General features: G+C 44.2%; 1 protein-coding gene across 1 annotated transcript; it reads left to right on the top strand.

Annotated features, from left to right (window-relative positions):
* The first annotated feature begins 4,655 nt into the window (after positions 1-4,655).
* LOC118094137 (gastric inhibitory polypeptide-like) lies at positions 4,656-15,766 on the top strand. Its single transcript, XM_035134167.2, has 6 exons — positions 4,656-4,689; positions 5,493-5,582; positions 6,988-7,128; positions 9,992-10,123; positions 12,034-12,126; positions 15,633-15,766. The coding sequence occupies exons 2-6, from the start codon at positions 5,509-5,511 to the stop codon at positions 15,640-15,642; spliced, it is 450 nt and encodes a 149-aa protein (XP_034990058.1). The 5' UTR covers positions 4,656-4,689; positions 5,493-5,508; the 3' UTR covers positions 15,643-15,766.

Genomic DNA, 15,766 nt, shown 5'->3' on the forward strand with positions numbered 1-15,766 from the left:
AATGGACCAGAAACTCAAAAAGTTTGCTTTTTGTCTCTTTTCGCACTCCGCCAGTGACTTCTTCCACTGCCACTGAGGTTGGGTCTGCCCTACCCTGCCTCCTCTCTTCCACCATCCAGTCCCTCGGTCTCTGCTGAGACAGAGTGAAGAGGCACATTTTTTGCGCCTCCCTGGGTCTGCGCTCTTGGCGGGGCCCAGCCTAACCAACCCCTAGATATGTCCACTTCTAGGTGTCAGTACAGTGGTACCTCGGGTTAAGAACTTAATTAGTTCTGGAGGTCCGTTCTTAACCTGAGGTACCACTTTAGCTAATGGGGCCTCCTGCTGCCATTCTCATCCTGAAGCAAAGTTCTTAACCCGAGGTACTATTTCTGGGTTGGCGGAGTCTGTAACCTGAAGCGTCTGTAACCTGAGGTACCAATGTATTAGGCAAAAAAGGGAAAGGACCCCTGGACAGTTAAGTCCAGTCAAAGGTGACTATAGAGGTGTGGTGCTCATCTCGCTTCAGGCTGAGGGAGCCGCCGTTTGTCCACAGGCAGCTTTCTGGGTCGTGTGGCCAGCAGGACTAAACCATTTCTGGTACAACAGAACACCATGATGGAAACCAGAGCGCACAGAAGTGCCGTTTACCTTCCTGCCGCAGTGATACCTATTTATCTACTCACTGGTGTGCTTTTGAACTGCTAGGTTGGCAGGAGCTGGGACAGATCAACGGGAGCTCATCACTGTTGCTTGGATTTGAAATGCTGACCTTCCGATTGGCAAGCCCAAGAGGCTCAGTGGTTTAGACCACAGTGCCACGCTGTGATCCCCCTTCCCCCTCAGTTCTGCTTATACCAAGAGAGAGAGAGAGAGAGATGGAAAAACCTCCTGGGATTTTTTGAATGAGAAGAAATTATGGAGGTGGGCGTATGGGACACAGGGCAGCTGTACTCTAGCTTTGGATCTTAGGGTGCAGAAAGAATAATGATAGGGCTCTGGCCCACCTTGCCCTAGTGATCTGCCTCCACCTCCAAAAATCCAGGGAGCAGGGCTGCTCAGGTGGCCAGAATAGGACCTCCTATGCAAGAAGAAAGCTTCAGCAGGCTTGCTGGAAACCCCTAGTTTGCAGGAACTCCAGAAATAGCCCAATAAAGACTGATCATGTTCAGCACGCAGCCAGAAAACTTGGGACGAACATCAGAGTTCCCTGGGAAGAGGGACTGACCATTGAACCACTCTGCCAGCTGCAGCTCTGAGGGAAACAGGGGTCTCCTAACAACTCTCAACATTTTAAACAAAGGATACTTCCCAGAATTCTTTGAAGGAAGCCCTGACTGATTAAAGTGCCATCATAGTGCTTTAAATGTATGATATGAACATGGACTTGGTTGAAAGCTTATTCCTATGTTCCTATGACGATCCATCAACGGTCCCCCCCTCAACAGAGCCAAGGGGTGGGGGAAATGGAATAATAATAATAATAGGTATAAGAGCATTTAGACGGTTGTATAGCCAAACACTTCACAGTTGCCGGTGTGGCTTCTTCCCCCCCAGGCATTATATTAAAAGGGCACGATAAGATGTTTTTAGAGCAATATTGTGTTTCCCAAAGCAAATCCACACACACACACACACACACACACACACCCCACCTCCCCAGCTGATAGGATGAAAGGGCAAACGCTTGATCACGGCAGCAGGTCTGTAATACGGCTAGATATTTATTTCATGCTATTAACTCCCCATCTTACAGTAGCACTTAATGAAGGAGAAGCAAATGCACAAGCAGTAGCACTTTGCGGAAACGCGATATGATATCTGGCTTGGCCTGAGGTGCAGTGCCTGGAACGCAGGCCATAAAGTCATTGGGCTAAACAGTTCCCATTACCCGACTACCAGCCTTGCTTGCTGCACCTAGATTGGCTATTTGCACATTGCTGCCGTTTCGCATTGTGGCATCATTCCAGCATCATCTGGGCTATATCCCCCCCCCTTATGCGCTGGGCATTCGTTTACTCTCCAAACACATCAGGAAAACACCATGGTCCTACGGTGGGGTACCAATATAGTTCAAAGGGTAGCTCTGAAGCAGGAGTAGGTCGAATGGCAGGCTGCACACCGCGTGGTCCCTTAGAGTTTAGGCACATGCATTGGTTCATTCTCTCACCGGTTGGAATTTTAACTTTTAGTGTAGGGATGCGGCAGCCGGCGAATGTCCATTCAGATGTTTCTGGATTTCAGCTCCCATCAGCCCCAGCCAGCATGACCATTGGTGTCAGAGACGATGAAAGCCAGATGTTGTCATGACATGTTGTCATTGCTAACGATGATAGGAAGCCATTGCCAAAAGGCGCATGCAGAGAAATGGCCACAGCTCAACGGTGGAGTGCGTGTGTTGAACACAAAAGAGGCTACGTTCGATCTCTAGCATCTTCCTACCATTATGGAATACTGGTGTTTGATATGATTTCAGCATGACCCACCTCCTTGTTCTGCATTTACGAAAATAAAAATTGAAACACACTTTAGTCTCCTGGCAACCTAAAAGTGGGGGGAAATGGAGAGATCTTGGGCGGGTCTTCTGAATGATCCAGCCTTCCTGTCATCATGAAATGTTAGCATTCTGTTACGTTTCCATCTCTGCTGTTTTCCTAGGAGAAATTGGGGTTCCCTCACAGGGCTCCCTGGCAGCAAACTTCTTGACAGTTTAGCTTAAACTGTCCCACTACTCTGAGGCAGAGATGTTCTATGTAGCTATTGTTTCTACATTGGTACCTCAGGTTACAAACACTTCAGGTTACAGGCTCCACTAACCCAGAAATAGTACCTCAGGTTAAGAACTTTGCTTCAGGACGAGAACAGAAATTGTGCGGCGGCGGCGCGACAGCAGCAGGAGGCCCTATTAGCTAAAGTGGTGCTTCAGGTTAAGAACAGTTTCAGTTAAGAATGGACCTCCGGAACGAATTAAGTTCTTAACCAGAGGTACCACTGTATTTGACTAGGTGACCTGTTACTTCTGTTTCAATGAAGTGAAAAATGAAACCATCCACACTGTGTAGAGATTCTTGGGGCTTCATTAACTACGAACCCCAAAATCTGGATCCCCGCAAAACTGGTGCCAAAATTTTGCAGTCGCTTTGCAGTGAACCCCCCACGTTTTGCATGGCCCCACAAACACAGTACAGTTGTACCTCGGTTTACAAACTTAATCCGTTCGGCAAGTCCGTTCTTAAACCGAAACCGTTCTTAAACTGAGGTGCGCTTTCCCTAATGAGGCCTCCCGCTGCCGGTGCCCTTTCCACCGTTTGGATTCCGTTCTTTGTTGTTGTTTAGTCGTTTAGTCGTGTCCGACTCTTCGTGACCCCATGGACCATAGCACGCCAGGCACTCCTGTCTTGCACTGCCTCCCGCAGTTTGGTCAAACTCATGTTCGTAGCTTCGAGAACACTGTCCAACCATCTCGTCCTCTGCCGTCCCCTTCTCCTTGTGCCTTCAATCTTTCCCAACATCAGGGTCTTTTCCAAGGATTCTTCTCTCTCATGAGGTGGCCAAAGTATTGGAGCCTCAGCTTCACGATCTGTCCTTCCAGTGAGCACTCAGGGCTGATTTCCGTTCTTAGACCAAGGTAAAGTTTGCAAACTAGGACACTACTTCCGGTTTTGCGGAGTTCGTAAACTGAATCATTCGTAAGCAGGACTGTTCTTAAACTGAGGTACCACTGTAATTTATGCAGAAAACCTGGCGGTCAAAAGGTCACCCCAAACCCAACGTTGCCTTCGCTCATCCCTTCACTGGGGAGCCCTGGAGCTGGAATGGGCAAAGACAAAGATCGCCCTCTGTGTGTCCTGCCCCTGCCCCCTCAGGCTGGGCAGTATCACGTGATGTGTCACATGACACATCACGTGGCCAGACCCCTGATTGTGTGTGGGGGGGGAGTTAGCACCACTGCCCCATAAGCAACCTTTTTCATGCATGTATATGACATTTCCCTAATATTCATCCCCCACATAACTTGAAAACTATAATGCACAGTATATATTGATTCACACCAGTGCCTTTGACATGTGAGTAATCCAGTACAGCCATTTTAATCAAAATCTGAAATATAGTAAAAAAAAAGTTGTTTTTTTTTTTAATGTGGTGATCTGTTGTGGAAGAACCCCACTGAAGGGGTTAACAGTGGTTACCCAGACCTTGTTGCTGGTTGCAAAGGGGCCCCCCATAACAGTTTAAGCTTCAGGGCCCCCAAAATGTAGGTCTGCCACTGGTGGGTTGTCCATCATTTGTTGGCTGAAAAAGTGGCAGCCCTAAAAGCAGGCAACGTGGGAGGCAGGTCACAGTCAAGGCAACTTGCATGGACATTGCCTACTTTGGACTGTTAATTAACAGAGGAATGGTCTTGGGGAAATTTGGATGCTTAATGGCTTTAATTATATAAAATGCACCGGATCTTCGTTTTAGCAACACAGCAAAAGTTTAATTGCCATGAATGCAAACATGCTTTAAAAGGGCATTTTCCTGCTCCAAAGGTCAATGAACCCAGAGTAGCTTTTAATCTGGTTTGATTAGGTGCAGGGCATCCTGTTTTGCTTCACGGAAATGGCTTTGCTTTGTCACACCCTTGGGTATATATAAGGAATCTTCAAGACTCCTGTTGGATGCCATATTCTCTCTGGTCCTCAAGAACAGCTTTGATAGATCCAAAAGGTAAGTCTCCTTGAAAAATTTATTTCAACTGCATAGGAGCTGGATTACACCTTATGTACTTAACACACCAATTTTCCATCACTGCTGCCAGTTTTATTTGTAACTGGACTGTGTATTTTCTATTAATCACTGTTCAATCTTACTGTGTAATTTTTTTGGTTTGAATTATGTATATGACCACCGAGGGACCTTTGGGTGAAGGGTGGATTATAAATATTTTAAATTAATGAAAATTAAAATAATAAAGAAACAACTATAACTGTAGCCTGAAAGGGGTGATCTGGAAGCTGAAAAGTAGTAGGCGGGAAGAAGAATGTGTTAACCTTTGTAGACTGTCATTATTTTGGGGTGGGATTGAATCACAATCCAGATCGCACAACGATAACCGATTGGGAGTTCTTGCGCAACAAACACACTTCCCCCGAAAGTTCAGATTTTCTGCTGTAAGTAAAGTGATGGGGAAATGCAGTGGAACTTGTGGGGTAGCAACATCATCTAACCTCCCCACAAACACATCAGAATGGTTGCCCTTTAAATAGCCACTTTGTCTAATATCCCTGCAAACAAATCAGGAGGGATGCTCATCTGCAAGTGGTCTCAAAAGATGGCATCAATCATTAGTCCTACTCAGAGCAGATACACTGAAATCAGTGTGTCTACTCTTGAGTATGACTAACATTTGATACCCCCCCCCCCCAAGCCACTAAAGCACAGCCATCAAATAAATCCTTTCAGTGCCAGTTCAGAGGAATCCCTCTCCCCCCCTCCCATCTGACACACCATGTACTGTTTTTAAATCACAGAACTCGAGCTTCAAACATGAAGTCCTTCAAAGTTCTCTTCCTCCTTTTGGTCTCTGTCAGCTTTGTGCTGATGGAAGAAAACGATTCAAGGTAAGTGTATGAAAAGGGATACCTGAGGAAGTCAGTCCTTGTGAGTTCTGAACTGACCTGATCTGCACTTTTTAGGCTAAATGTGTGGATTGAAATTTAACTATCTGTGGTTGTCCCAAGGATGAGGAGAAACATGTATCTGAACTGAGTGTCTTGCTAAGCTAAAGTGTTTTCTTATGCTAAAGCAGGCATGGGGAGCTTCCGGTCCACAGACTAAATTAGGCCCACCAATATTCCTAATTTGTCCTAATTTCCAACCAGCCACAGATTAAGCTGCACTTGTAAAGGAGCAATCAGGAACCTTGTAGAGCAGTGATGGGCAACCTTTTGAGCTTGGTGTGTCAAAATACACCAAAAAACCGAGCATAACTCGGGTGGTGTGTCACTTCGAGAAAAAACCCATAATTTCACGATATTTATAGTTTAAATAACAAAAATGTATAATTGTAATATATAACTGTTTTTAATGAATCAAAAACTAATTATTTAACCAAACCAAACCAAACCAAAAACCTCTTATTTATCACAAAGTGCCCAGAGTTGTTGAGCTTTTTGGGGGGAGCTGCTGACCAAAGTTTTGGAGGTTTTTTGTGCAAAATCTGCTTTGCTTTTGGAGGGATGCCCCAAAGCTGCTGCGCTTTTGGGGGGGGGAAGAGAACAGAAATAAATGACAAATAATACATTCGCTGGAATTAACACGCAGCACCGACATAGTCTGCCAAAGCGCCAAAAGAACCAGCACAGAACGGGTTAAAAAACGAACACTGTTACACCCAATCATCATCTGCCAATGCGCCAGAAAAAACAGCACAGAAAGCGTTAAAAAACCAATCTCTGGCTACCAGCAACAACAACAACAAAAAAGGATCCAGGTTTTAACAGCAGAGACAACAGGTTTTAACAGTGGAGACAAGCTGTAGCAGGAGGAGGAGCGGGAGAACAAATTGGGGGGGGGGGGGACAACAACAGCGTGAATGGGCCGATGGGGCGCGTGCCAGCAGTGAGGGCTCTGCGTGTCACGTCTGACACGCGTGTCATAGGTTTGCCGTCACTGCTATAGAGCATTATTGGTTGTTCCTTTGCACCTGTGGCTTGCCATTAGTGCCATTTACATTTGATGACAAATGCAAGCAACACTCCCAGGGTCAAATCCACCTGGGACTTTCTGATCAATGCTCCTGATAGAATCTGAGGTCTCCAAAAGCAGTGCAGCTTGCTCCCAATCAGCTGTGCTGCATTTGGCAGCAAATTTCAACCATCCCCTTTCGCACCTAGTCTGCAGAGCTATTCACAATGGGATCTGACCCATGAGCCGAAAGGAGTTCCCCATCCTTTAGCTAGAGTGCTGTTCAAGATGAGGATTTCCCCAGTGTGTACGCCCTATGTGTTTCTGTTTTGCTCTTAGAGAAAACACCGAGACCTCCAAGTTTCTGCAGAGACGGTATTCAGAGGGGACATTAGCAAGCGATTACAGTCGAACTTTGGACAGCATGATGAAGAAGAACTTTGTGGAGTGGCTCTTGAACAGGAGAGAGAGCATGATTGAGTAAGTCTATAGCACAGGTGGTTTATCCAGGATTTTAGGGAAAGCACTGGTCAAACTGATGTTTGGAAGGCTGAGTAGGAAGAGAGGAATGCAGGTGAGAAGGGAATACTTCTTTCTTGTCCAGGATCTTGCCTTGTTCCGCTCCATGGGCTAGCAATCTCAAACATGGAGCAGTCTTAAAGCACAGCAAGTCCAAAGGGGCTGATCAGTTTGGATGCGGGAACACATATCACCTAAAATGGATCTTCAGCACACTTGATTTGTGAGCCAGAATTCACAGCAATGGAGGAGAATGAACAGTACCTTTAATTTGTACAGGAAGATTTTACATTTCCAGAAAGTGTTCCGATTAGTAGATAAACACAGAGAATCCAGGGCTTGTTCACCCACATTTTCCCCCAACCTTTTGGTGACTGTAAAGGTAAAGGGACCCCTGACCATTAGGTCCAGTTGTGACCGACTCTGGGGTTGCGACACTCATCTTGCATTATTGGCCGAGGGAGCCGGCGTACAGTTTCCAGGTCATGTGGCCAGCATGACAAAGCCACTTTAGGCGAACCAGAGCAGCGCACGGAAACACCATTTACCTTCCCGTTGTAGCTATTTATCTACTTGCACTTTAACTTGCTTTTGAACTGCTAGGTTGGCAGGAGCTGGGACCAAGCAACAGGAGCTCACCCTGTCGCGGGGATTCGAACCGCCGACCTTTTGATCGGCAAGGCCTAGGCTCTGTGGTTTAACCCACAGCGCCACCCACGTCCCTTTGGTGACTGTACCAAACAGTAATTGCTGGTTGCTACCGCTTCATGTAAGGCAGGGGTGGCCACCTCCCAAGAGACTCTGATCTACTCACAGAGTTAAAATCTGGGAGTGATCTACCCCCTTTTGGGGGGTTCAGGTCAAAGCTGTTGAGTTTTTTAAGGAAGGGAAGCCCTGTTTTTTGGGCTTTAGGTCAAACTTGTTGAGCTTCTTTTAGGAGGGAGGGAGGCCCATTTTTGTTTAGGGCTTCAGGTCATAGTTAAGCTTTTTTTTAGGGAGGAGGAAAATTTTGGGTGAGCTTTTTTTAGGGGTGCCAGTGATCTAGCAGTGATCTACCACAGACATCCAGTGATCTACTGGTAGATCTACCTGTTGGAAGTGCCTGATGTAAGGGGTGCTGGTGGCACTGTGGTCTAAACCACAGAGCCTAGGGCTTGCCGATCAGAAGGTCGGCAGTTTTTAAATCCCCGGGACAGGATGAGCTCCTGTTGCTTGGTCTCTGCTCCTGCCAACCTAGCAGTTCGAAAGCACGTCAAAGAGCAAGTACATAAATAGGTACTGCTTCGGTGGGAAGGTAAATGGCGTTTCCGTGTGCTGCTCTGGTTCACCAGAAGCAGCTTAGTCATGCTGGCCACATGACCCGGAAGCTGTACGCCGGCTCCCTTGGCAAATAAAGCGAGATGAGCGCCGCAACCCCAGAGTCTCCCGCGACTGGACCTAACGGTCAGGGCTCCCTTTACCTTTACCTTTTCCACTTCATGTTACCTCAAAAAGCAGTTGCTAGAAATAATTTGTTAGGACAACGAAAGCCATGCATGGGCTTGGACGGATCCAGGCATCCAGTCCTGTAATGGACAGGGAAGCAAATGTTCTAGCTCTGGTTACCATCTTTACCAATGTTGTGTCTTTTCAGACCTTCGTAAAGTGTCCACAATAACTACTGTACTAGAGACGCAAATTCCCCAATGAGAATTCACATATTTTTAGGGTGGCGTGGCGGATAGAGTGCTGGACTTGCAACATTTGAGAGTCATAGGTTCACATCCCTGCCAAGCCATGGAGCCTAGCGGTGACCTTGGGCCCAGGTTATCTTTCTCTGACTAACCTACCTTGCCAGGGTATATTGTGACAATTAAATGGGATGACTTATTTTCTGCAACCCTGAGCTTCTTAAAGGTAGAATACAAAGGTGAAAGATAAGCAGACAAACCAAGCTGCATAAGTTGGACACAGTTGCTCCCTGGTAAAGTAAGGACAGACGTAAACTACTATGGAGTATTGCTAATTTATGACACAGTCGCAATGTGGGACCAGATTTCTTGAGGGATCAGCTTGCCCCATATACTAAATCATTGTGGTCTGCAGAACTGGAGCTATTACAAGTCTTGCATAGTATTCATTCTGCACTTGCAAGGAATTGATCTTTTAGTCTAGTAGCAGCTTTACTCCAAAACTCCTAACACGTTGATATTAGACAGGTACTTTCACGGCAGTTTTCAGCACCTGCTAAAAGCTTTTGTTTAAATAGCCAGGCCTCCCAATACATGTAATGCTGACATGTGTTTTATTCTGTAATTTTAATTTATAATATGAATATTTTTAAATGGCCAATTTGATTTCATTTTTTTTAAAAATTGAGGTCAGCTTAGTTTTTAACCACTGATGTTATCGTTATTTTAAATGTGTATTTTATATTTTGTGTAAACCACCAAGAAGTTTAGATGATTAAATCCTGCTAAATAAGTAATAAAATGAGCGCCGCCAAAATGTTATGTTGTGTGCAAGTCGGTAATGTCTTGCCCGAAAATGAACCTACCATAACTGAGAGGTGGCTCTCAAGAAGGTGGTTATTATCACTTAAATACCCTTGTAGAAAGAAGAGTTTTTATCTCCTATTTTCCCTTTATCAGGCTTTTTATTTGCTCTTGAGAGATACCTAGGTAGTCAGGGCACTTCTGACCACCTTGGTTGGCATACCTTGGGATAAAAGCAATGTGTTTGTGGGGGGGGGAACAGGGGAGAGATGAAATGGCTTTAACAGATCTAAAGCATTATAGTACTCCTCAGAATCCCAGAGAGATGCCTTTTGTGTATATTCCCCCAGTAACAGAATTGACCCATCCAGGAGAGATGCTGAACCCGCAGCATTAGATACAAGGAATCAAGGCACTGAAGCTGGATCTCAGGAGGCAACGGACTTCATCAAATGCATTCTGCAAAATATGGGGAAACAGAGGTGAGCTCAACAACTTGTTTGGTCTGTGAAAGAAGACCCTATTTCAGCAGAGAGCAAGTATTTCGGCTGCAAAGTAAATCAGATCTCCTTTTCCTTCTCCAAGGTTATATCGCTACTACTATTTACCCATCCTTCACCCTAAGGTCCCAAAGTGGATTCTAACATTAAAACAACTTACAAAAAGAAGTTATAAATTGTCCTAAAAATATATACCTCAGGTGTTAAGAGCCAGGTATTATCAAAGTTCGGTCAATCTAAAATCTGTTGAAAAAGTGATGTTTGCAAATTTTTACTATACACACCGTAATAAAGTAATGATCAGTTGTAAATAGGGATGGCAGAGAAATTTGATTTTGATTGAAGTTGAATGAGAAACCCTCTAATTTGCACTTATCAGACCAATCCAAAAGCAGAAGCAGCTACTCTTTGAAAGGTACAATTCTCTGAATTTTGCAAAGCTGTTCTCAAACCAACCAATGTGTGCAAAAACACATTAGTGGTAACTGTTCATAAAAAAATGCATATATTGGTAAAAGTAACATGTAAAAATGCATTATATTGGGGAAAATGGCTTGAAAAAATGCATCTATTAGTATAGGAATCAGCAAAATTTTCAGCAGGGGGCCGGTCCACTGTCCCTCAGACCTTGTGGTGGGCCGGACTATATTTTGGGAGGGGAAATGAACGAATTCCTATGCCCCACAAATAACCCAGAGATGCATTTTAAATGAAAGCACACATTCTACTCATGTAAAAACACTAGGCAGGCCCCACAAATAACCCAGAGATGCATTTTAAATAAAGGACACATTCTACTCACGTAAAAACATGTTGATTCCCAGACCATCCGTGGGCCAGATTTAGAAGGTGATTGGGCCGCATCCGGCCCCCGGGACTTAGTTTGGGGTCCCTGTATTAGTAAAACTGCATTCAAAAATATGTTGACTATGAGAAATATGCACTAAAATGTACAACTTAACATGAGGAATTTTTTTGAGGATTTTTTTAAAGTAGAAATGTGGCACTGGAAAAAAGAAGAAACAGGTAGAAAAATATAAATTGACAGTTTTGTTCATAACTTTTTAAAACTGCACCAGTACTACCTCACCTTTTAGATATTGTAATAAAGTAATTTTGAGATCAGATGGAAACTATCTTATTTTTATTATAGCAAAGTAAATCTATCTTCCCATTTTTTTAAAAAAGAAATGGCCCAAGCCAAAAATGTATTAAAATATTTTTCTATCACCTTTCATTCAAGAATCTCAACATGGTGTACACTAAGCCACTACATTACAATAAAACAGTAAAATAGCAGCATTTACAAAGCCAGGTTGGATATAAAATCAAAGAGTTCAGAAGCAAAACAATCTTAAAATGCCAGCAAAATATGCAAAGAAACTTAAGGAAAACAACCTTGCCAACAAATATATTCTACATAATGCTTAGTTTACATGGAGCTATAGGTACCGCTGGTGTTTTTTTTTTAAAAAAAAAATCCTTTGACAGAAATTACCGTATATGTATGTCTATAAACAGCTGCTCCAATAGAACGATTTGTGACCATTTTAGAAAATGGTGCCTGCAGACTGATGCCAACCTGCTAATGTCTACCCAAGTTTTTCTCATTCCAACACGCCTTCTGCAATATATATAGATGGGAATTGCTGTCAGGCATGAAATTCCTATGGAGGTCTATTACAAGGACTGCATTAAGAAAGCTGTTTCCAATTCCTAGCTACCAGCATCAAATTTTTAGTTGCCTAGGCAACTGGGCACCTGGGATTTTCCTCCAACGCCCCCTCCCCAGCAACTATGACTCTTTTGCAACTTTGCTCCCCACCCCCGCCATCTCAATCTCTGGGATCCCCGTGGCAGCAAATGTCTACTTCACCGTCTCTTTCTTCTAGCCTGGCTCTGCCAAAAGGTTCCGATGACTGGGAGGATGTCCGGAGGCAAGAACATCTGGCATGGCTGATTTCTGCTGACCTCTGCAGGCCAATGTGAGTGAATCGCTGCCTCTCCCTCTCTTCCCTTTCCCTTCCAAAGGCAAGGAAGAGTTGGGACTCCACAGACAACCCACGTAGTGGTTTGGGCAACGGTATTTTATGGGTGCCAAAGAAGCAGCTGTTGATCTAAAGGTGTCCGGTGTTGATGGCTATATGCCAGAAACTCCCTAATACTGAAATTCCTTCAGTAGCACCTTAAAGACCAACTAAGTTTTTATTTTGGTACGAGCTTTCATGTGCATGCACACTTCTTCAGATACAGTACACTGAAACAGAAGAGCCAGACCCTTATGTATATTCAGAGGGTGGTGGGGGTGGGTGGGAATGGGTGATGGGCTGATAGGAGTGGTAAACCTGTTGATGGCTGTTAACGACTGCTGATGACTGCAATAGGTCCTGCGGGGGAAAAACAAGGGCTGGGGTGCTAAAGGAAGCTTGATCATGCATAATGAGATAAGAATCCTATGTCTTTGTTCATCCCAGGTGGCTCCATGGTTTTAAGCTTGGTAATGAGTTCCAATTCAGCAACTTCCCTTTCCAGTCTGTTTCTGAAATTTTTCTGTAATAAAACAGCTGCTTTGAGATCTTGTATAGAATGTCCTGGGAGATTGAAGTGTTCTCCTACAGGTTTCTCTGTCTTGTGGTTCCTGATGTCAGATTTATGTCAATTTATCCTTTGGCGTAGGGTTTGGCCTGTTTGTCCCTAATGCTGGTTACAGGTAGGTAGCCGTGTTGGTCCGGCGTAGTTGAAACAAAAGCTCATACCAATGACAAACTTAGTTGGTCTCTAAGGTGCTACTGGAAGGGGGGAAATATTTATTTTGTCCCGAATACTGATTGCTGCTGTAGTAGATTGACTGCTACTACAGAATCAGTGGGTAGCAAATGTTAACATTGAATACAAAGTAGCCACAGAAGGTTGATCCGAGGGAAATTTGGGAGCTATAAAAAGGGTTTCTTTTACATAATTACGTCAGAAAATCTTGCTGGATCAGAACTGGATCCAGCCCAGCATTCCGTTCTCACAGTGGCCTGTGGGAATTCAGGTTTATTTGGGTAAGAGATGGCAGTGTTATGAATAGTAAATAAATGTTTGCTACAGCTTCGGACCAGTTTTCTTACCGCATATATGCGCACTTGGCCACTTCAGTCTACGGAACCGGCGTGCCACAGAATGTTTGATCCACACTTGTGAGAAGTCAATCTTTTAGTTTGGCAGTTATCGACATGCTGCAATTCCCCATGTCTTTGTTGTAGTTTCTGAAGCTGAAACCATTTTCCTTTAGGCACACCTACCCAGACATGTCATTTTAGTATGTGCGCTTGTTTCTAAAACTGTGAATTTTAATCTATATTCGGGTAATTTTATTGTGCTTACTTGTTTTCAGTGTCTGTTTTCACCACTATTATCTTTGAATATTTTATGTTCTTTTGTGTAAGCTGCTTAGAGAGGTACTTTGTGGGTTTGGGGGATTAAGCAGTAAATAAAGGTAAAGGTAAAGGGACCCCTGACCATTAGGTCCAGTCGTGACTGACTCTGGGGTTGCGCGCTCATCTCGCATTATTGGCCGAGGGAGCCGGCGTACAGCTTCCAGGTCATGTGGCCAGCATGACTAAGCCGCTTCTGGCAAACCAGAGCAGTGCACGGAAACGCCGTTTACCTTCTCGTCGGAGCGGTACCTATTTATCTACTTGCACTCTGATGTGCTTTCAAACTGCTAGGTTGGCAGGAGCTGGGACCAAGCAACGGGAGCTCACCCCGTCACAGGGATTCGAACCGCCGACCTTCGGATCAGCAAGCCCTAGGCTCAGTGGTTTAGCCCACAGCACCACCTGGGTCCCTTAAGCAGTATATAAAGCTTGCTAAATATTCTCCCATGGCTTGGATGCACATCTTGTATTTAGTAGGAGCCGTTGAGTCCAGTATTGTGGGATCAGTTTTATGGAGCTCCCTTCCAGGTGAGGACAGACAGACAACCCCATCCCTCTTGAACTTCAGCAGGCATCATAACTGAATTCTGATTCTATAGATTTAACTGTTTCCCCCCTATTGCATTGAGTTTCTCATAAACTGCTTACAAAGGCCATAGCTCAGTGGTAAGAGCATGCAGAAGGTCCCAGGATCAAATCCCCAGTATCTTCAGGCAGAGGCGTAGGAAGGTCAGGTGGTATCCGGTGCAGAAAATTTCTTGTCAACCCCCCCCCCCCCCAATTGGTTTTTTTTGCCTGCAAAAATGGTTTTACGTTACAGTATTTCATATTTTCTTACAAAGGAATGTGGATTCTGGGCCTCTGATAACAAGTAGGCGACTATGGACAGATACTTAAATCTACAGGAGGGATTGTGGTTTGGCTTGTGTTGTTTTATTTATATTTATTGTTTATTTGTTTAAATTTTTTTATATTAAAAAAACCCCTGCAAAGTGGTTTACCAAAACAAACAAACACCATAGTAGTAAAATTAACAATCCTACCTTAAAACATACAAAAGCTAAAATATTAAAATTAAAATTACTTCAACTTCCTAAGCATCTAGGTATGCTTGCCTAAAGAAGAATGCTTTTAACAGGTGCCCGAAAAGAGTCTAGCAAAGGCATGGGCTTTGTTGCAATAGGCAGGGAGTTCCAAAGTTGCAGGTGCTGTCACAGTAAACAATGTAGTACAGATATTATGTGGAACGTGTAGTAGTGCTTGAAACTACTGAAGGGGAGGTTTTATTTATTGCGATTTCACCTGAAAGGGAAAACATTTATTTAAAAAGCAGGACTGCACAGCAGCAATCTAGTCTCATGATCAGTGGGGCTTATTCCCGAGCCGACGGTGCATATGAAGGGCTATGCACCCCTTGCATCCAACTTGTACCTAAAACTCTGCCCAAGCCTGCACCAGAGAATTGTAGAGTTGGAAGGGACCCCTGAGGGCCGCCTAGCCAAACCCCTGGGGCAATGCAGGAATCTCAACTAGACCATCCCTGACCAATGGCCACCTGTCTTCTGTTTTCCCCCTCAGCCAGGACACACAACGGATAAAGACACAACAACGGAGACTGAAGGTGGGGGAGGGAAGCCCAGCGGAGGGTAGGGAAGTAGGGCGGTTCATAAAAAACTGGTTTTTTTAAAAAAAATGCCTGCTCCAAAGGTCTTGTCTTACTAAACGAGGGATTATATAGCTATATCTGAAATTTCATGCATATGAAAACTTCTGCCATCCTCCATTTGAAAGCCCTTTAGATATTTGAAGATGGCTATCATATCTCCTCTTTACCAGGCTGAACATACCATTGAATGTATGTTTAAATCATTCCTGCTTAGAAATTATTGTGATCAAGTGGCATATGTTTCCCAAGTAATAAATAAAATACCATTACTGAGCTAGGAGTGCACAGCTCAGAGCTTTCCAGAAAGTTGCCCTCCTTCTCTATTTTTAACTCCCCCCACAAAACAACAGGCTCCTTGGCAAATTTTACATATTTCACCATCTTTCCCCCTCTATTTTTCCAGGCTTCAATAGCTCACAACTTCCTTGAGGAGAAAAGATGGACTAACTTCTGTACTCTCCTTGTTTTGTACCTTTTGCTAATGAGTGTCAACAATAATTATGACCGCAGCAATAAAACAATTTATTATCAAGTTCA

Source organism: Zootoca vivipara, chromosome 13 (genome assembly GCF_963506605.1).
Source record: "Zootoca vivipara chromosome 13, rZooViv1.1, whole genome shotgun sequence".
Lineage (NCBI taxonomy): Eukaryota > Metazoa > Chordata > Lepidosauria > Squamata > Lacertidae > Zootoca > Zootoca vivipara.